This window comes from Sceloporus occidentalis, unplaced genomic scaffold, assembly GCF_023333645.1.
Source record: "Sceloporus occidentalis isolate IW3139 unplaced genomic scaffold, rSceOcc1.0.p SCAF_1, whole genome shotgun sequence".
Taxonomy (NCBI): Eukaryota; Metazoa; Chordata; class Lepidosauria; order Squamata; family Phrynosomatidae; genus Sceloporus; species Sceloporus occidentalis.
This window is the reverse complement of record NW_028316981.1, coordinates 184,587,370-184,610,180: the sequence shown is the minus strand read 5'-3', so window position 1 is coordinate 184,610,180 and position 22,811 is coordinate 184,587,370. Positions and strand designations below refer to the sequence as shown.

Here is a 22,811-nt window from a genome sequence, read left to right as displayed (position 1 = left end):
AAATCTATCAATTATATACATATATATATATATATATATATAGTTCCCAAGCCGGGGTGCTGTTTACATTACAGATAATACACAGATGATTGACATGGATTTATATATATATATATATATATATATATAGAGAGAGAGAGAGAGAGAGAGAGATACACATTATTTCCAATTCTGTGTCTTCTGTGGAAAGGATGCAAAGAAAAAAGGACCCACAAAAGGGAGGTGAGCTCCTGGGAATAATCAATCAATCTCCATGAAGCTGCCATTCTCCTGCACAGAGCCTCCCTGCCTCCAGGTGGCGCTGCTTCCCTCTTTCCAGACTCAAGGCTGAGGCCCTGCCTCCCTCCCAGAGACAGAGACCCAATGGAAGGCGGGGAGAGGGCAGAGAGCGGTGGGAGGGGCCAAGGGCGGGGCCATGCAAATTTGGACAGATGAGGAGAGAGGAGAAAATGTAATTTCTTCAGCCGGTCTTGCAATTCCTGTGCACCAGCCAGGTGGTGGCGCTGTTTCCTTCCCTCAAGGCTGATGCTCCGCCTCCCTCCCAGTGGCCATGGAACTGAACCAAGGAGAGACCTGAAGCTCAGATGACTAGTGGGCGTGGTTGAGGGTGGGGCCATGCAAATTTTGGACCAATGGGAAGGGAGGATAGCCCCAAAATCTCTCCTGGGGCCACAGAGTCCCCCTGGAGGGGAGGCTGTGAAGGCAGGGAGGGCGTGGCTGGGGGCCATGGAGAGGGCCAAGGGTGGAGGGGGCTGGAGGGGCTGGAGGGGGAGCGGAGGTGGAGGCAGGTGGAGGGAGGTCTGAGGCCAGGCCAAGGTCTCACTCTGGCCTCGAAGGACGTCCCAAGGAGAGGGGCCTCTGGGCGGCCAAGGAAGTGGGCATTTCTTATGAGGCTCTTCTGTATTTCAATAGGTTTTTTACTTGAGTGGAAAGTTTGGCATTACAAAGTGAAATTCCAATGGCTGACGTGGAGCAGATGTTATCCAGGCCTTTACTTCATGCAGTGAGGCCATTGCTTGACAGGAATGTTTCTTCACCCTTTGGGGTCTTTGACCTGAGGAAGAGCAGAGCCTCCATCCTTGGTCCTTGATCTCCTGCTCTGTTCTTTGGAGGCCTTCCTTGAGGGAGCCCCTCTCAGAGCAAAAGGCAGCAGGAGGAGAAGGAGCCTCTGTGGATGATGGGCTCCAGAGTGGCTCAGCCATGCGCAGGGGGCCCTTGGAAGCACACTTAGGAGACCTTGCACTCATTGCCACTTCGGTTTAAACCAGTCTGGATCTTTTCCTTTCCTTTTTTAATCACGTTTTATTAAACTGAGTTTGCTAAGAACAAAAGTGTGCAACTCTTGCATCTTCCCAAAATAAAAAACATTTTCAAACTGATAGAGCTTTTATTCCTTTTTTTTAGCAGATAAAAATCCATCCTTTCTTTATGCATTATTTTATCAACATTTTTCATATTGTGCACATAGCACATGTTATTTGCTAACATCCATTGAATAATGTTTGTGTTTCTATGGCTGTTAGAAATGTAGACTTTTTTTGTGCACACTTCCAAAATATGCATATTTTGGGGGGATTTTTTGGGGGAGGGTTTGACATTTTTGCTTATGAAGTACCTTGGTTGCTAAATACAGAGTGCTTCTGGTCCACTTCTCCTTCTGAGAGGTGAGGAGTGGGCAAATCAGGGGGAAACCTGATGGCAAGGATTTCTCACATGTCTTCCTCCCAATCTGGTTGTATCCCTTTCCTTCTCTTCGCCCCACTCCACAGAAACTAGCCAAGGGCTCCAATAGTCTTTTATATTCAAGGCTATACCTCTGCCTCATGATTCATTCTGATTATCATGGCGAAGACCCATTGGTAGATTTTAGCCTTTCATGCATTTGTCGAGTCTCTTTTAAAAGTACTAAGGGAGATGATGACAAAAGTACCATACAGTGCAAACTGGAATTAGAAAAGACAAACTTTTACTCCTTTGCTGGGCAAGACTGCAAGAGTTTTCTGCATCTTTGTTCATTTTAACATTTCAAGATTTTTTTTTGCACTCAGTGCTTGTTTTGAGGGAAAAATCTGGTTGTTGCTTTTTGCACAAAATTCAACATGTTTTGAAAACTGACTATTTTGAACAAAATATTTTTTTGGGGGGGACAGATTGTCCCATCCCCATTGTTGTTGAAAATAAGGCCCTGGTCTTTTTATTCTTGGATAGTGGTGGGAAGCCTTGGGGCGGCTGACCATTTCTCCCTAATGCTGCCTTTCAATGTTTTAAGAAACCCTTCCTCATCAATGAGGATAAGAAAATACATTTACAGACTGGCATTCAGTATTACAGTTAAGGATTTGTTACTGAGAGTTATGGATCTATAACTGCTCTGTATTCTGTAAGACTACATAGTCTTGTAAAATATATATACATGCCTCCCATGCCTGCTTTAACAGCAAAATCCTGGGCGAAGGAAGTCTGTTTTGCAACCGATTGGGTCAGAAGGAGGAGGATGTTTCCAGCTCCTTCCCACCAGAAAGCAAAGGGTTACAATCAGGAGCAGGACCTCCTGTCACTGGCACTTGTTGCAGTTTTGTTTGTCAATGAGAGGAGACTGGAAACTTCATTCCCTTTGCATCCTGTGAGTGCTGGCTGTTAAGGTGGCTGGAGGGGTCTGATAAGGAAGCATTACTTAGTTACATAGACATAACTATGTAATCAGTGTAGGGCATGAACAAACATTTCTGTCCCTACTGATCTGTGGGAGTGATCTGAAAGCATCTCAGAGTGTTCAAGAAACCTCTTCGTCCCAAGTGCCATGGAGGCGAAATTCTGGACATTTCAAGAAAGCTTGCTATGCACTGATGGATGGCTGAGGAAGCATCTGCTGCCTGCTGTCTGTTTCCATTCAGTAGGGCTTTCCTTACTCAGGAGGGTTTCCTGGTTCCCAAAGCCCTTAGATTTTATGATCCTGTTGAAATCTGTGGGTTTTTAAAACTCATGCTAACTAACCTTTAAGAAGAGACTGTTTTGGCACATTCATAAAATGCACAAGTGCTTCCCTGTACATGCTTAGGTATGGGGAGGGGACACATGATGGTGGTCACAACTGTGCTTTTGGACCTCACAGGCAAACCGATCAAATCAAATGTATGAAAAGCTCTAATTAATACAGGATTCCTATGGTGTGGCTTGGTTTTCCACTGTACTAAACCTTATTTTAGAGCCTGGCGGGTTTGATTTGGTTCAGTGTAAATCAGTTAGCATCACAGTTAAACCAAAATGGAACAAAGTTACATAAATCCAAATCAAGCATATCTCCATGGTATCTTAATCCAGTTGACTAATTCCCAGAGTTACTCTCTGCATAACCATTAGTTCAAAACTCCATTTATTCAGCATTCTCTTAAAGTTCCTTGTTGCTCTTTTATTTTCTCCAAAATTACAATCTTCGTCTTCTCTTAGAAAGTGTGAAAATTGCTCTTTCTATGAGACTCTGTGGTCCAAACCTGATGTTTCCCATTTTGGAAAGGCACCAATCAGCTGGGACTTTCCCGAGTGGAAGTCGCATGTAGCTGAGATGGTTGTAAGTGGGCATTAACAGCTACAAACAGAACCTTTATCAAAATAGCAGTAAGTTGCACGTTTTTGAGAGACAACAGTGCAGTTCCACATTTCCAGCTGAAGAAGCAAAAGGGAGCTTGGATGAAGAGGGATAGTTTTAGACTCTTCTGAGCAAGTGTTGTGTAAAAGTCTGGCTAGCACTCAAAGCTGTAGCCATTAAAATTTGCCCTCCATCTGAAGAATCCTCTACTTTGTGTCTATCAATTGGCTGCTAATAAATTCCACAGCAAAATGAAGAACTGTTTGGTTCAGACATCCATCTTTCAGAGGTAGAAATGATGTCTGTAGCAGGAGGTTGTCCTCAAAAGGATGTCCTCCCTCTCTCTCCCTGGGCCAGCAAGGCCTAGGGTTTGTTCAGGTCCTGGTGAGCTGTATACCATAGATATCATCATCACAAGGTCTTTCCCGGTTTAGACAAGTAGCCTCGGTTGAGTTCTCTGCGTCGCGCACATTGTACTCTCCTTTTTTACACGCTGTGGACTTGAGGTAGTAAATGAACCCGGCCATTCCTCCCAAGACCAACATGGTGGCGCCAGCAATTGCTATGACAACAATAATATACAGCCAGTGATCTGCAGTGGAAGAAGCAGAAGACAGAGTATAGTTAGCTGCTGTCTGACTTAAGAAATGAATGTGTACATAAGAACTGGGAAATCCTTCATAAACCTGATTAAAAATTTAAATGCAAACATTGCCAACCCCTCTGGGTAGATTTCATTTAGCATGAAGGTGAAGTCTGTTCCTTTTTGAAAAATTCATCCTGCCTCAAACAAAAAAATGGGCCTTTGTTTTAAATGGGCCGCTTCGATTATTCTCTTTTGCAATATCAGATTAGATAAACAACTGCTGAGACGGCTGAGCATGCCCCCCACTTTGCTGCCATGGTACCATTCTAAGCGCCATGGTAGCAATGTGGGGGGAGTCCCCTTTTGGCCATGCCCCACAGAAGCCCTACCTCCACACCAGGTGACACTCTAGGCAGGGACACCACTACTCCACAGCTGATGTAATCATTTTGCATCTGGCTACAAGTGTTTTGCCAGATGGTTCTTTGGTCTCCTTACTCTCCACTAAGCATGGAATGGCCAAGGAGTGTGTAGCAACTCTACTTTAGGTCTCAGGAGGCTTTGAGTCTGCACTAAGATCCACACTGAGTTGGCCTTCTTACTCTCAAGTACTGCATATTACTGGCTGTTGTTTTTCCTAAATAGCTAATCTGCACTTGGCTCCAGTTACTGGAGCTTTCTGTAGAAAGACCCAAAGTATATCCTTCAGGCTTGAGGTCTTGCTGCCTCTGCTCTAGTCTTCATCACCTTTGTCCCCAAGAGAGGTCACTGCACCCCTTTCCTTTGCAGCCTCCTAGGTGTCTATGCAGGACAGAGGAATGGGTCTGGGATGGATGACCCCTAGCGACCCCTTGCATTTGCAGCCTCCTAGGTGTCCATGCAGGACAGAAGAATGGGGCTGGGATGGATGACCCCTAGGGGCCCCTTTCATTTGCAGCCTCCTAGGTGTCCATGCAGGACAGAGGAATGGGTCTGGGATGGATGACCCCTAGGGACCCCTTTCCTTTGCAGCCTCCTAGGTGTCCATGCAGGACAGAGGAATGGGGCTGGGATGGATGACCCCTAGGGGCCCCTTTCATTTGCAGCCTCCTAGGTGTCCATCCAGGACAGAGGAATGGGGCAGCCTCCTAGGTGTTCATGCAAGACAGAGCCACCCCCCTCCCCGGGGGTTGTCCTGGAAAAGGAAGGCCACCGGAAGGGAATGGGGTCAAAAAGCAGCCCAGCATCATGGGAACTTTGCAATCAGTAACTTTAGCATTGCGTTGCACTGCTGCCTACCACACCAAACCATTTCGCAACACATTTCGCAAGATAACGGGAGACCATGGCCTGGCTTCCACTTTTGCCCGCAATGCCCAAAAAGGGGAGGAATGACGCTTAAACTACGGGAGCGTTGCGCAAGGGGCTCCCATAGAAATGAATGGCATCTGGAAGAACATCGCACTTTCACATTATTGCGCAACGTTGGTGATGCTAACATTGCGCGATAGGCAGGAAAAATCGCCAAAAACTCACGTCTGATAAACTTCTATATTTCAAAAACCTTCTTCCTCTGGGGCCTTACCTTCCACGTGGATTTCCACCTGGCTGTGCTGCTGTCCATGTTTGTTGCTAGCTATGCACTCATACACACCACTGTTCTGTCCATGTGCTCCAACCACAGTCACTGTGCTGTTGTTGCCAACATAGTTGAGGTTGGGGGCTTGAGGGACCTGCCAGGCATAGCTGGCAGCTGGGTACCCATCTGCATGGCAGGTGATTGTGAAGTTTTCTCCCCTTCTGATGGGCAAAGAAGCATTGACAGCCAGAATGGAGATTGCAGGCCTGTCTGGAAAGAAAAGAAGAAGAAAAGGTGGCTTCAGTCACCAGCAAATCCAAGAGAAGGGTCCTCTCCTCCCTGTTTTCCTCTGATTTTTATTTTGTTTTATTTTATTTTATTACAATGGACTGGCTTGGAGAACGGCAGGGTCTCCTTGAAAGAAAAGTTGGATGGCCATCACTTGTTAGTTCTATATTCCTGAAGAGGAAGGGGTTAGACTACATGGCCTTTGGAGTCCCTTCCCACACTAGGCTTCTATGAAAATATTTGTCTTCCACTCTATAGTCAAGGATCTTAGCGTGATGTACAATTAAAATCAATTAGAACAATTTTAAATAGTAATTTAAGTAGTCTAAAACCAAGTGAAACAATTTTACAAATTAAAAGTAAACAGTTCAAAACCAATTAGAACAACTGAAAACCATACAAGGTTGCAGATTTGAAGTAGATCGACTTGGCTTCAAAACCTCTAGCAAAATCACATGCTTTTACTTGGCATCAGAATGACACCAGTGTTGGCACTAATTGGCATCTAAAAGGAAGGTTTTCCACAACTGGTGCATCACAGCAGAGAAAGCCTGATGTCATGTCTTATCACAATACAATGCTCCTTCTTTGCCTTTCAGTGGCTCTCCTTTTGATGGAATATAAAACGTGACAGCTGATAGCAAGCTGAGGTTTATAGTTACCAGCTATTCAGTAGTGTCTGGACTGATTACACTAATGTCTTATCTGGTCTAATCTGGAAAGGCATAAATGAAAATATCATTGGGTTTCATCTACTTATCATCTGAAAAATCCCAACAATAGCCTCTTCCTTATTAGAACTACAGAGGGAAGGGCAGAATCACAGATGACAATGGCTTCCCTTCACCCTTAAATGCTGCCTGGACTGAGTCCATGAGTGACCCATAACCATAATAATGCCTTTTTTATGATATCATCAACTATTGTACAAATATTCTCCTTTGTCTCTTGTCTGTTTCCATGATTTCAAGCTCTACCACCAAATGACATGCTGCTAAGCCCAAATGTGCTAATTCCAATCAACATGATTCCCAAGGGTGAGTACCACCATCATTTGAAGGATGGCATTTGAATAAACTCATTTGAAATGGGGTGCCAGAGGAGGACTCTACAGATGTGGTGGACTGCTGAAATGGCCAATAAATGGACTCTATAGCAAATCAACCCTGCATTCACCCAGAATAATGAAACTGAGGTCATTGCACTTTGGACATATCATGAAATGGTGTGATTCATTGGAAAAGATTATAATGCGTGGTAAAGTGGGAGGCAGTAGGAAAAACATTACAGGTGGATGGACTCAATCAAGGAAGCCATAGTCTTGAGTTTGCAAGATCAGAACAGGGCTACAGACTATGTGGTGTCTTGGAAGTCCACATTCATCGGGTTGCCACAAGTTGAAGCCAACTTAATGGCAACTGACAAAATTTGCCCCCAATAGGAGAGACACAGAAGGAGCACAGCAAAGAGATCTACAGGTAGTTCTTTTTTTGGTAGAGGAAAGAGAGCCATAAAACCTCTGCAAACTCACATAAAAGTGCCCTTTTTATTGTGCTGATTCCTCTGCAGGTTCAGGCCCTGGTGAGTTTATTGTCAGGAGGGCCTCCCCAGCTGACTGTGTATCATTATTATTTATTTGAAATTCACTGGTTTTACCATGGATGTCGAAAGCAATTTTTAAGTCAGTCAGTCAGTCAAAAATTAGGCCTTTGCATCAAACGATGTCAAGATAACAACAAAATATATAAGCATCAATCATATAATCTCAAGCATTAAACTTTAAATATCCTACCTATAATCATCAAACAATTTGCAAAATTTAAAATTTAAAGAATGAAAATAATATAGATAAATAAATAAATAAAACATAAATGTAATTATCCCCTTTACAGTTTATATGTATCTCTGCTAGGTGTTTCTTTCTGATCTTTTTTTGCAGCAACAGCAAACAAAGCAAGTTGCCAAGTGACAAATTTATCTTTATCCACTAGGAGATAACAAGCCATGTCCTGTGGGCTTTGACATAGACCAACACCAACTAGGGATTTCACAGATTGTGCCCTTGGCTGATTGTATAAAGGAGAAAATAGTATGTAATGGATAAGGTCCTCTAGTTCAGGACAGCTACAAACACAAGAGCATTTGTTTTTGAGAATACCCCTGTGCCTTCCATCTCTAGAGGCAATATCCATCATATTCAGCCTTAACTCTTTAAAGGCCTTTTGTAATTGTACAAATGTGAAATTGTTAAAATAATCAGCACTTTCATGAGCTCCTTTACATTTGTAATATAGGGATGCACATGGGGATAAATAAGTTGTTTTTAAGTCCATTTGTATAACAACTTCCCTTATTGATCTCTTAAAAAATGTAACTGGTTTACATCCCTTAAGCTCATCCGATGAAAGCCCATATTTGATGTTAAGTTGGGCAGCATAATGTACCCAATTTTTAATTGGTAAAAGCAATTGAGTAATAATGATATTACAGAGGAAGACAAAAATGTATGCGAGACAATGAGGCCTCAGGACCTTTCCAGATAACTGGCCCCAGTAATTTGTACACTTGCTTCTCCCCTTTCATCAGCCTGCATCACACACACAATTTTCAAATAGGAAGAGAATAAATTGTGTATTGGGGAGACATCACATGTTGAGAGGACTTGCCTCCTTCATTCTTCTCCTCATTCAATAAAGAGTAGTCCAATAATTACAATGAGAAGGTGCTATAGTGAAAATCGGGGATGATATAGAAGTAGAGCCACTTCCCCACCCAGCCAGTCACAAACATCAGTGGGCTTCCTGGTAAGGGGCTATGTGTGAACTGTTGTGACTCACATTCCACTTGCACATTCACCATCCTCCTCTCAGTCCCGTGGCCATTACTGGCCTTGCACTGATAGATGCCAGAGTCATTCCTGCTGATGTTCCTGTCACTGTAAAACTCCTCCATGGCTCCTTGTTTGGTGCACAACACCATTGGGGTTGGAATACCATTAGCTTCACAGGTCAGTGACTGCAGAGTCCCCTCTATCCATGTCTGGTTGCTTGGGCAGTTGGAGTCGTCCATCTTGGGTTTGGCTGAAACACATTGATTGAAATACAGTTGACTGTCCAACATGCTCCCAGGAGGAGTCAAGCTGTTTCCATCCTGACTGTGGGTGGGTCTACTCTGGCCAGAATCGTATAGGCTGCTACCAGAGTATTCCAACCCCAAAGTAGCCCCAACTTCCCCCCATTACCTGGGCACTCTAGAATGATGTTGCATGGATGTCTACACATGCATCCTGCTGTGTTGCCTGCCACCACTACTGGCATGAGTTACTCCCTCTGAGGTTGAAAAATGAGGTACCCAACATGACTGGGGATCTTGTAGCTTCAGAGCAAACAACTCACATCAACAGAACTGGTGTTGGGTAGCACAGCTATGCTGTGCTGTGTAAAAAGCTGTGTAAACAGTTGTCCAGCATCACTCCAAAGTGATCTGGATTTTCCTGGAAGATCCAGAGTAAAGGCAAATTGTTTTAAGCAGGTTAAAGGGAAGGATGGTCCAGGTTTGAAGTGGAACTGGTCTTCCCCCGTGAAAACGTCTGCAGTCAAATCAAGGATTTAACCATGTGTTGTCAAGATTGTGGTGGGGGCAATGCAAACCAGTTTAAATGGCCCATGTAGACACATCCTGAGCTTCCAAAAGGCAGCCAAGACCACATTGTTTCATGAAACCTTTAATTCTCAAAATCAGACATGGTGGTTAGGGAGTGCTTTAATTTTGATTTTAAAAACATTTTAAAAACAAACAAACAAACAAAAAATTGAAATACATCAATGCTTTTATCTGTTATGGATTGAATTGGAAGCCCAAATTACGAAAACCAGACAAAGTCCTGTTCTTGGCATAAGTAGGAATATGTTCCATGTGATCACTATAGAAGGAAGAAATATTACTTACTAGCATCACAGAAGCCTGATTTATTGAAGAGGCTATGCTTCATTCATCCTCTATGACTAACACACAACGCCCAGCATTTTCCTAGTGATCTACGCAAGTGTAAATTCACCATATACCTACAAATCTCTCTTTCTTTTTCCCCCTTTTTCTTTTGGTCATTACAGAAGCTGATTTACTCTTCCACCCTCTACAGTGACCAGAGCCCCACCAGGATTTATGCTTTTGCTGTGACATGTCCCCTGAATGGCCATTCTGTAGCTGATGGAGAGTGTGGGAGGTCAAAGAGGCATCTGGTTATGCCACATAGCCCATTGTAGCTTGATGACACCATCCACTGAGAACTCAGAAGATCTTAGTACAAAAATGTTTTAGGGCTATTTCTGGATGTGGGACATAGCAATATGCCTCTCCAATTCTCCCCACCAACCAAAGAATGACCATTCAAGGGCTGTCACAGCAAAACCATGAGTCCTGAAGTTGGGGAGTGGGGAACCATAACATAATTCTTAACACTGTGCTGGGCAAAGGTGGTGCTTGAATGGTTCAGAATTCTCTGAGGGCAGCCAGTTGCTGCAATGCCTCTCTGCTACTTTGGACACTTTGTTGTGACAGCAAGTGGCTGATCACACACATGTCCCACTGTGACACCCACTGTCCCCATTGCTGGAACAAGTCACTCACTCATTGGTCAGAACAAGCATCCAGAATCAATCACATAACTGTGTACCTTGTTCTGACCTCAGAGCAAGAGATGTGTGGCAGCAGCGGTGGCAGTGGGTGGCACAGCAGGACATATCGTAAGCAGCTGCCTAGCATTGCAGCAGATCTTCTGGTTCTTCTGGTGAACTGATCAGACATCATCCAGACAGTTTGCACCAAAACTGGAGATTGGGCTCTTCAGGACTACTCACCTTGGAAATAGGGGGAGAACATTTTATTTGACCCATGCAGGCAGGGCCTGTGGGATTGTGACCTTGGTCTCATAACATATTTTGTACAGATTTTGTGCTGTTAGCCTAAATAAACTTCACCTGGCCAACTTGGGGGGGGGGGGGGCAGTATTTTTTTCCAGTTTAACTTTCTATTTAGGATACATTCTAGGACTAATATCAGTTTGGCAGCATTCATTTCTGCTGGTCAGGAGTTGGCACAAGCCATCTTGACTTTTGCCTGCCCCTCTTAGGTTGAGAGACAACTCCAGGGGAAGCTGGTGGGTTCTCTGCCATAAAGACAGTGAATCCACTCATGGGTTTGCCACTACTCATCCTGCAAAAGCTTCCAGTTGTGCAGGAGGTCTATCAGTGACAAAAACTCTGAAGGGAGAGGGTCCAGTTCTGGTGGCTACCACCTCTGGACAACTAGAAACTACACTGCTGAGATACAAAGAGATTTGGAATCAGAATATTGGGGGAAATGTTAATCACAACCTTTGAGGGGAAAGCATTCAGTAAAAAATCCCACTCCTTCCACAACAAAGGGCCTTAAAATGTGAAAAAAAGTCTGTCAGAATACAATATTCTCAAGAGCTAGTGTGGGCTTACGATTTGAATGTTGGACGAGGATTTTAGGAAACCAGAGTCTGAAACACCGCTCAATCATGGAAACTGTTTGCATGGCCTTAGACAAGCTACCCTCTCTCAGCCTAAAAGGAATAGAATTACAAATCTTCTCTGCATAAATCTTTCCAAGAAAACCCAATGAGAGTGTTATCATAAACCAGAGATGACTTGAAGGCACAACACAACAGCAACAATACTCTTCCTCTCTCTCTCACCTGACAAGAAAGGGCACAAGCAATAAAACATGGACCATCACTTGGATTAACCAGTGAAAGGCTTATGATGATTCTTTCAACCAATTTAGAATGAGGGGTTGATAGATTCAGGGTGTTGTTGCTCCAGATTTTAATCAACACTCACTTTCAACTGCAACTGTGACAGTCTTGGTCACAGTTCCATGTCGGTTGGTAGCGTTGCACCAGAAGATTCCACCGTAGGGAGGGATCCCTTGCCCTTGAGTAAGATGGTAGGATAAGCCATCTTTAGTACATACAACCTCTGGAGGTGGAACCCCCTCAGCTGTACAGGTAAAAGTAGGCAATGCTCCTTCCACCAAGGTCCAGTTGCTTGGACAGCTGGATTCATCCATTTCTGGCTTATCTGAAACATCAAAAGAAAGGGTGATATGAGATTTTCTACCCATGCTGCTGAGGTGAAAATTTATCAGGTATTCCTCACTGTGAAGATCAAACAGGGCAGGCAATTTGCCCTTCCATTGGAACATGTAGATATAGGGAGGTTTGGGATGCATGTTCTAGGGTTGTGAATTCACAACTTTTAGCTCTCCAGATGTAGTTGGACTACAAATCACAGCTCTCCTGACTATCTACGATGTTACTTGAGGGTTCTGGGAGGTGAAGTCTAAAACATATGAAGAACCAAAGGCTGAGAACAGTGTGTACTCTTGGCTGATGCAACGCAACAGTGAGGTTCAACATGCCACACACGACAAGAGTTGAATGTTTTCCTACTGTTAGAAAATTTAAAACCCACTGTGCTAGTTACTAGCTATACATTCTATACATTCTACATTAAATCTACCCACTGATTAAGTTCTGAATGAGGTACGGGCAGCATTACCTTCTGGTCAAGAGGCAATATGGACAAATGTGACCAAGCAAGCCTTGAGAAGGAGAAAAAGTGGGGGAGGAAGAGGAGGAACAGTATCTAAATCATAAGAATGTGTTTGCAACAAGTGTTTTTAAAAATTATCTAAAATAAGAAGCACTTCTGGATACTCATGGAAGCACAACACACAATGCCATCAGTAGTTTGGACTCAGCAGCATGAAAAGCCAGTCAAAATAACTGCCCCAAATACGGCCACTCAGTTGGGATATAGAGCTTTACTTACATTCTACCTGGATGTTCACAGCCCTGGAGCTAGAGCCGTGCTTGTTTGTGGCTGTGCAGAGGTAAGTGCCTGCATATTCTCTGGTGACAATCTGGAGAATCCCAGGAGTATAACTGGTGCCATCTTTGGTGCATTCCACAGTTGGCTCTGGGTTTCCCCAGGCAAAGCAAGTGAACATTTGCTCTGCCCCTACTGTCCAGGTCCAGTTATAGGGACAACTTGAATCATCCATGTCAGGTTCATCTAGAAGATTTTTTAAAAGAAAGAATCCAGTTTTACAATGGAAATGTATAAACACATAGGCCCCAAGTAACTCACATTTCGTCTAGAGTTGGGGCAGTCAGAGAAAAGAACTTGCCACCCCCAGTGAATATATCCCAGCATCCACAGTGCAAAAGAGATTTCCATATCAGCCCAGATATCCTACATCACATCATGTGCAAGTTGCACTTACATTCTACCTTGATGGTGACTGTCTTGCTGCTTGATCCGTGTGCATTGGTAGCATTGCACTGGTAGATGCCAGCATGGCTTTGTGTGACATTCTGCACCCTTTGGGTATCAAACATTTTGCCATCTTTCACACAGAAGACCTCTGGCACTGGGATGCCATCAGCCTGGCAATAGAGCTTCTGTAGGCTACTTTCCATCCATGTTTGGTTACTAGGACATCCAGACTCATATAGCTGAGGCCCATCTGCAATAAAAATGAGGTGGACCATACATTTAGTGGTGGCTGGGGAAGAAGACTCATACACCTTATGGGACAAGGCCTCTTGGACTATCTGTGATCTTTATATAGTGTGTCATGGCAGTGAGACTTCACTGATTTAAAGTGGCAGCAGGATGCAGTGGTTTGAGTGTTGAACTAGGACTCTGGGAGATCAGAGCTCGAATTCCCACTCAGCCATAGAGATCTACTTGGGCAAATCACACTCCGTGAACAACAAGAGGAATGCAATGGCAAACTTCCTCTGAATAAATCTTGCCAAGGAAACCTGATGAGAGGGTCACCATAAGACAGAGTTGGCTTGAAGGCACATAATTACAATGCATTTGCTCATACACAGAAGGAGGTGAGAGACATAGAAGCACTTATCTTTAGATAAAGAAGCTGTCCCTTTGAGACGGAGATGGGGAAAGTAGGGTCTGGGCTATGTATGGTCCCTAAAGCCATTTTTGAGTCTCTAAGATATCCCCAACCCTGATCTTTAAAAAGAAAACGGGGTTTTAAACATTCAAACTATCCCCCTGTAAAACTGACTTCTAGTTTACTTTCTGGTTTAAAATGGCCTCTCCTGGGCTTAAAACTGGGGATAGGGCAAGCAAAAGTATGGCACATGTGCCTCACATTTTGAGCCTAGGGGAATATTTTGAGTTTTAAAAATTAAAACATTTTTAAAAGTTCAGAGAGTGGGGTGAGTCATGAGGTACCACCTTCTGTGGTTTGGTGAGAGGTGTCCACACACCATGAACCTCAAGTTGTTGACCATTCCTGCTTTAAGAAACCATTTCCCCAAACAGGACAGAGTCCAGTGAGATGGAGGTGGTTTGGACTGAAAAATATCTCAGGGCTCAGGCAGTGCCAAACACATAGTATGCTAAGTTCATAAGGTTCTGATAAATGTTTCTGTTCCTGCGGAAACAAATAAATGGTGGGACTGATCTAGATAAAGTTCACCAGGCATGGTTTATACCTTTCTTTAGATCTCCCCACCACCACACCTGGCATGGAAGCTAAAAAGAGCATGAGCTCTTCTGAGGGCAGTTCAGTTGTTTTTCTTTCTTTTAAAAAATACCTGGGCAAAGATTGGGTGAGGAAGGGAAATTTTGCAGGGGGAAGGTATAAGCTCCCTTACATGAATGCACTGGCCCCAGTCAGGATCAGTCCTGCTGTGAGCTTAGTTCAGATTGAAAAAGCAAAATGTCTTCCCTTCTGCACTAGTGTGTATCTTAACCTCTAGCCCTTCAGCCTGCATTTGAGTAAGTAGTTGTCCAAGATGCTGATCACATTGTGCTTTCTGGAATTTGTTCTGTCTTGAGATCAGCACATGACAGGCTGTCCCATCTATCTGAACCACATCATGCTACTTTTCAAGAAAATGCTGCTCAGAGTAACACATGGGCAATCCCTTCTTGTTTCCCTCACAGGTAATGACACAGAAATGTCACTTACATTCCACATGGATGGTGATGACTTTTGTGCTGGAGCCAAACTCATTTGTTGCTGTGCAGTTGTAGATGCCATCCTGACTCCGGCTGACCTGCTCCTTCTTTTGCGTGTCATAAGCAATGCCATCTTTGATGCAAGCCACAGATGGCTCGGGGTTCCCCTTAGGTGTGCACTGGAGCATTTGCCATGTTCCCTCTACCCAGGTGTGGTTGCTGGGGCAAGCGGATTCATCCATTTCTGGCACATCTGCAATGTGCAGAGGGAACATACACATTGGTTCAGGCTCTTCTCTCTTTAGGTAAGAAATAAAGGGGGAGGTTTAATATTGGAGAATGCTGGTCTGGCACGTTATGGGCATCATTGGGCAGACTGTAAGGGAAGTTGTCCTGACATGGACAAAGACATAGGAAGATATTTCAGGTGCTAATATGATGCAGAGGGAGGTAATTTCCTCAGGCAGCAAGGTTAGACTATCTTTAAAATAGAGAGAGGCAAAGCTCAACCCATGGGTTACATGAAGGCCTGCGGACCCCTAAGCGCACTGATTCAGGTACTAATATGATGCCACTTCTGACCACCAATTTGGCAACTTTTTGACATCTTTTATCCTCTATTTTACTCTTTTGGGGAGGCTTAAGGGCTTTGGGGAGATGGGGAACCAAACCAAGAATTCTGGTTGGCTTGAAAGGGGGGAAATCCCTCCAAGTCCCCCTAAAATATTTTTTTAAATATTTCAAATATTTGGGGGCAATACAATTCCTTGTTTGGGCACCAGGCAGTCCCTACTTCTAGATGTTGTTGACTGTAGGTGAGAACAGCTGGGCAATTTAATCCAACCACACGTGGAAGGCCACATTTTGCCTAAATGTTTTACAAGTTAAAAACCACCGCACACAAAGTCTTGCTGATGCCATGACCTCCCTGCTCTTTTCCCAAAAGCCCCTAAAATGACGCTAACAGAATGACATTGGTGCCATTCCAGGGACGAGGAGCAGAAGACAGAACAGTTACACAACACCTTTGGATTGGTGGTCTTAAGACTAGAAGCACCTCGGAAAAGAAAAAGCGGCAGGGAAAATGTAAGTCCCAGCTGTCCCAATAATTTCATTTACCTATACAGAAGGAGCCCTTCAATATGGCCCCTTCATAGACAAACATATACCATTTCAGAGATCTGAAATGTTCAAACAAACAAGCAAATAGAAAGATACCAAAATCTGGGAAAGCATATACATCCCGCTGCCCTCCTTGCTCTCTTAGAGAAATTGGATGACCTGAGATGAACCAGAAAGCAATCCCAAACCCATAATTAGTCTTTGATCATATAAAGAGGCCAGAACCCAAACCAAGATAATAAGTAGTAGTTGCCTCTAAGTGGTTGTCACATGTACTATGCTTCATTGCCTACCTAACACATGTGCCACCAAGTGAGGAAGTTGAAGCAGATAGGCAGAGCTTGCAAACATGGCCTTTGAGGGGGTACAGGTCCAGGAATCCTCCAACCTGCATGATTTAAAGCAGGGGTGGGAATCATACAACCCCTACCAGATGTTGTGGGACTGCAATTCTCAGCATCCCTCACCATAGGCTAGTCTGGCTGGGGCTGCTGGGACCTTCAGTCTGCCAACATCTGGAGGGCCACATGACTCCCGTCCCTAGTTTGAGAGTGGAGGATACTGCAGGACTTGGAATGAAATGGGTTAATAGCTGGAATCTCTGTTCCTTTTCTGGGGGGGGGGGGGGGAGGATATCCATGAGCTTTGTTAGCTGCCTTTATTGCAGGAGAAAGTGTTAGGCAGGTGGTACTGCCAAAAGAGTGTCACCACTTACAGTTTAACATGTTACTTCCAACTTCTGGCCACCACACATGCACCTTAATTGTGCTAAAACCAATTTCCTTTCCTTCTTCCTGCCTTTATATGTGTCTGGATGCTATTATCACAGCTTCAACTCTAGTATGGTCCTTTAGCTATCGGTCTCTGGAAACACCCACACTTTAAAACACACATGTGCTATGTGTCACTACTCCAGAGGTGGGCAACTCCGGTGGGTCCAAGGATCAGTTTTTTGCCCTTGGGACCTATCAGGGAATTCATGGACTGCCAGAAAAATCTCAAACAAATAAGAAAAAAAGAAAGTCAACTTTTGATTTTGATACTTAAAAGATGAACAGCCATTCCTGGCTACTGACCCACTTCTTCCTGAAAAGAAGAAAAACAAAGTAGTCTAGGAGGTCTGGAGAAGATGAGGGCCATAGAACATGTCAAAGAGGAGTGTGGATAGTTTTAAATTGTGTTTTGGTTCTTTATTTAATATTTTTAGAATATTTTTTATTGATTGTGCCTCACCTGGGATGCCCTGGTAGGTTGAGATGTGATAAAGAAATGCCTTGAATATTAATGATAGTGATAATAAGGATGATGACAGCTAGCATTCATTATTGTAGTTATGGATTTGTAACCTAGAGTTATGGATTTGTAGCTGCAGTTGTATTAATGAAGGAAAGTGCCTACATACTAATTTGGGAGCACTCCTTATTGCACATCCCTTTATTAACACAACTGGGCTATAGCTGGTCCCACACATTCTCGTCTTCCCTTGTCATCAACCCTACCTCATGGCTCTTTGCCCTACCCAACATGCTACCCAGGGAGCAAATGGAGGGGGACAAAATGGGGCGTGCCCCTATGACACTTGCATACAAGTGCCCATGGGCACACACCATCATTCAAGCTAATGGGGCTTGACTATAGGTGAGTTTCAGTTTTCGGTGGGGGGGTGTCTGGAACGGATCCCTGCGGAAACAATGGAATGACCGTAGTTGAATTTTTATGCAATTCTGAAGTTATGCTAACAAAATAAAACATTAAAATTTAAAAGACAGTTAATTAAAAAACATGGCTGTTCTGAAATAGTGAAGGGGAGGGGGAACAGGGGAGAGGAGGAGACACTGACACAATATGATCACACAATTCCAGAACTGCCACAGGAGTAATTTACCACACCTGAGTACTAGTGCTATACCAGGGCTACTGAGAGCTTATTGATGGGGTTTTGATGGCAGTGTTGTGAAATAGTATCACCACACCACTATTATCCAACTTTCATGGAGGTTTAAAAGCCATGCGTGATGACGTCTTCAGACTACCTAGTTGTTTTGTTTTGTTTTTGTTTTGTTTTATTTATATACCGCTATTCCAAAGATCATAGCGGTGAACAGAAAGTAAGCTAATTAGCAAGTAAGCTAATTTGCCCCCAACAGTCTGGGTACTCATTTTAGCGACCTCGGAAGGATGCAAGCCTGAGTCGAGCTTGGGCCCTTTTGCTGGTCTTGAACTCGCAACCTTGTGGTTTCGAGTGAACGGCTGCAGTACAGGCATTTAACCACTGCGCCACCAGGCATAGTCTTGCTGTAAGACTATGTAAATACCTCCCCAGCAAACCTTAAGAGCCAGCAGTTGGATTGGGTGAAAAATATCCATTCAGTTTCCAATTGAGGAGGAAAGAGGATGGCATTTCCACCTGCTCCTGGCAGTGAGCAAGGCTGTGACAATCAGAAGCAGCACCTATGTTGCAAATCCTTGTTGCACAACAGGGGTGATGATGGGGATCAGGCCAAGAAACATTACTTAAGCCCGGTACAGACGGGCACCTTGTGGCGATATTAGGGCTCGATGGGGCTGGGCGTCCAGACCAGCCCTAGTGACGTCACAGGTGCACGTGCCCATCCACAAGCAGGCACCACAGCTGCGCAGCTGTGGCGCTGCATACAGATGTCTGTCAGCACACGTGGCATCATAGGGCTTCATCACAGCCCTTATGATGGTGCAAAAAAGGAGCCACCTAGAGCAGCCGTGTGTACTGAGCCTTAGTTACACATAACTAAGGCCTGTTACAGACAGCCAAAATAAAGCTGCTTCGAGTCACAGTGGAGGTATGGTGTTTCAATGATGCATGCGTCCTAAGAGTCCAGAAGCCACACCAAAGCCATGCTCCAGTCCTTAGGGCTGTAGCGTGGCTTTGGTGCGACTTCTGGACTCTTAGGACACATGCATCATTGAAACACCATACCTCCACTGTGACTCGAAGCAGCTTTATTTTGGCTGTCTGTAACAGGCCTAAGTAATGTTTCCTGGTCTGACCCCCCATCCCTATCCCCATCAAGCTCCTCTTAACAATAAGCAGCTGGATTGGTTCCAATCAGAGTGTAAGGAGGAGGATGTTTCCTTGCTTCTCCCAAGGGCTGATGGCATCATTCTTCTCATCCTCCTTATGTTCCTTAAATGAATAAGTCTGAGAAAGATGCCCAAAATGGTGTTGTAAATATCCTATGAGATTTTGAGATTCAAACTGACAAACAATTAGAACATCATGTGTCAGATATAACTTTGGTTGAGAAAAAGAAAGTTTGGATTATAGGTATGGCAGTCCCTGGAAGCAGCAGAATTTAAGACTGAAGGCCCAAACACACAGGCAGGATGTCACAGGCCAATTCCATGGTATTTCACCCATGGTTCTGTCTTGCTCTTTTCTCCAGGCTTTTGTTGCCATGCTGTGGAGCTGCTGCTGCCCCATGCCCTTTACCTATCACCATCATGTTCCCTCTGAAGGCCCTTGTTGAGGCCCATAAGGGCAGAAACAGGGTGCCTGGCTACATTCACATGTCCAGGTGCCTTCCTCCAACATCACAGCTATGACAGGCCTTCAGAATGAACATGGCAGCAGCGGCAGGTAAGGGGTACACAGCTGTATAGTCTGCCTACAGTGGAATATCCAGGAAACACTGCTGCAAACAACTGGCCTTTTTAGACTGTGCTAAGGGTCTTTTGGGCTGGGGTTGGTCTGGAAATGCTGGATCAGCATTCAGTCTGGTCAATTCCAGCCGGGGGCATTGGCCTGCACTGCCTGTACAGAATGATGCCAGGCTGAGGGAAATACAGGACATTTTGCTCATGCATTCAGCCCTAAAGAGAGGGAAAAGAGAAGACAAAAAATATCAAGACCTACAAATTGAAATTCAGCACCTCTGGGGAAAGAAAATAACAATGGTTCCAGTAGTGGCAGATGCTCTGGGAGCAATTCCAAATGGACTGAGAAAATATCTGAATGCAATGGCCAAAGACAGGATCACAATAGACAATTACAAAAAGCAGCACTGTTTGGAACATGCCACCTTGTCTGATGGTAGCTCACTGATTCCTAGGTTCTTGGACAGAATCAGCACATCTGTTGGTCCAAAAAGACCAGGTGGTAAAACCTGGAATACTGTGAAAATGATGATGATGATGCCAGCTGGTGTGTGTGTGTTTGTGCACACGTGCACGCATGTGATGACAGGACCATGCTTAGACCACCACTGTTCTGCTTCTCATGCCATCCACTGGCTACTGAGACTGGTCTCCAAATGAACCCCTGTCTTCTTTTTCATTCCAACTTTGCTGCCTTTTCTCTCTGTTTGACACAAAAGCTGAGCTCAGGAATCTGAACTCCTTCTTTTCCTTCCCCCTTTTTAACCACTAGTACTAATTCACATAGTCCTTGACACAGAGGCAGCATATAATTACATTTTCTTGTTTTTTCCTGGCAGACACCAAGCTGCAAATGAGGTGAGGCTGTCTCCTTTATTCCCATGGGCTATTAAATTCTGCACACATTATCTTACAGGAGAAGTGTCATGGAAGACCCGGGACTCCTCTAGATGATTAAAATGCTCCTCATTCTGGTCAAATAGAATGCAATCTGGCCACACACAATTCACAGATGCTCAATTTTGTGTGTATTTGTGTGTAAACTCCTTAAACTTAGCAGCAAAAGGTTTCGCTGGGTATTAGCAGAAATCTGCAGAAATGTGCATTATTTCATGTGCGGCCAGCCATCTGCTTCACATGGATTCAGATGGCTGTGCACTTTGAGTAGAGCGAGGAAGAATAGATGCAAATATGTGCAGAAAAGTGATGACAATTAATCATTGATGTGAATGTGCAAAAATCTACAGGAATTTGTGTCTGTGTGGATTAGCCCTATGTGAGACTGGCTCTTGGGTTTGGAGAAGGCTGGTTTCCACAGGAAAGGGCTGATTTCTAAACTAGTTGCTTGATGCTTCTTTACAGGTCAAAAATTGTTCTTTTTAATTATTTTATACAGTGCCGTCAGGCAATAGTTTTATAATAAAAAAATAGATCCCTGCCACCAAGATGCTAGCAATCACAACTTGCATTTCATTCAGTTTTTCTTTAAGAACAACTTTGTTCATCTACAAAGACCACTAATTATTCACCATTGTTTTTAACTCCATCTGTTGCTCAAAAGTGACATGTTTACATTCTATACAAGCCACATGAAACATAAAGGGAGCCTAGACAGTTCCATTAACATGGAAAATAGAGCAGGCGTCCAAAAAATTAGGTTATGATTACCAACATGACATTATTGTTTATATTCCTCCCATTGTATCCTTGAATCAATGATTCTTCTAATCTGTAGAACAGGGCTAGGGAAACCTGTACCTCTCAGAGAAGTTACTGGACAATTCCCATTATTCCTCACCAATGGAATGCAAATATCCTATAACCATGTCTGTCAGCCATGCCTGCCTTGATCTTGGCATAAGGCACAACCAAGTTATTCTGCCCCACCAAGTGGCTATTCATCCCCTGCCAATCCTTTCCAATAGGCCTCTCCCTTCATAGAGCCCTTCCCTCATACTCTAATAATATTCCACAGACATGAGGATCATTCAAGGACCTGACTTTTTGTGCCCTAGGATTGCCAGGTGTCTGGGTCTGACATAAAGCTTTAGGATTGAGCAACTTAGTCAGGGCATCTGGGGGATGGAGTTCAATCTCAATCAAGCCCAGCCCAAGACATTTTGCTGCCTGAGGAAAAGGATAAAAATGGTGCCTCCTTCTCCATTCCACATAGAAAAGTCACTTGAATCTTACTTCACCGGGAGAATTAAAAGACATAACTGGGTTAGTCTGGATCGGTATGCAAAGAGATCTTGTAGGATCTTTGAGACTAACTAGGAGAAAGAAGGTGGTAGCGTAAGATTTCAGAGATTTAAGTCTACTTCCTCAGATGCTGGATTGTACTGGATCATTCCCAGTCTCATTCAATTTTTTAAAAAGTGTATCTTGGGAATGCATCCCAGACTGGTACTTTGCTTTCTGGACTTTCCGGGCTTTTTAAAAGTCAGTACATTGCTACTTAAAGGATCTAGGTGCATAGAGGTAGCACATACATTATACCTTATGTAGTATATACATCTATATCTATATGTATGTCTGTATGTAAAATTTAAAACAGTGTTACCAGAAAGGAGGTTCTGTACTCACAGAAGACAGTAAGATTGGCAGATGTCCGCTTAATGATAGTGTCACCACCTATTGTCAGTTCCACTTCACATCCAAATTCCCTTCCATCATCTTCCTCCTGAGCTATCAAGGTGAATTGCAGAGGGAGCTGGTTACTGGATGCCAAGATCCTCCCTGAAGCATTTTTGCTTTGAAGAGAAATGGTGAGCGGCTGAGTAGTTGAAGAATTGCAGGTAATGGTCACAGGGTTGTTTGCAAGGATTTGGGACGGGTGGACCTCCAGGGAAGGCTGAAGAAAACCTGCAGTTAGCATAAAGTTGATGGTTATTCCTACAGCATCTCAAAACATTAAAAGATAGATAGATAGATGATAGATAGATAGATAGATAGATAGATAGATAGATAGATAGATAACTAGAAATATTTCATAAGTCCGATATATATGAA

At 43.9% G+C, this 22,811-nt stretch overlaps 1 protein-coding gene across 1 annotated transcript in view; it reads right to left on the bottom strand.

Moving 5' to 3' along the window:
- Window positions 1–1,402: 1,402 nt before the first annotated feature.
- ICAM5 (intercellular adhesion molecule 5) overlaps window positions 1,403–22,811 on the bottom strand; it is a 38,263-nt gene continuing 16,854 nt past the window's right edge. Inside the window, exons 5-12 of the mRNA XM_089486259.1 lie at window positions 22,386–22,664; window positions 15,055–15,297; window positions 13,333–13,575; window positions 12,879–13,121; window positions 11,886–12,125; window positions 8,856–9,098; window positions 5,737–6,000; window positions 1,403–4,178 (exon numbers count right to left, since the gene is read on the bottom strand). Coding sequence (XP_089342385.1) covers window positions 3,961–4,178; window positions 5,737–6,000; window positions 8,856–9,098; window positions 11,886–12,125; window positions 12,879–13,121; window positions 13,333–13,575; window positions 15,055–15,297; window positions 22,386–22,664 — 1,973 coding nt within the window. The 3' untranslated portion in view covers window positions 1,403–3,960. The remainder of the gene's footprint in view (window positions 4,179–5,736; window positions 6,001–8,855; window positions 9,099–11,885; window positions 12,126–12,878; window positions 13,122–13,332; window positions 13,576–15,054; window positions 15,298–22,385; window positions 22,665–22,811) is intronic.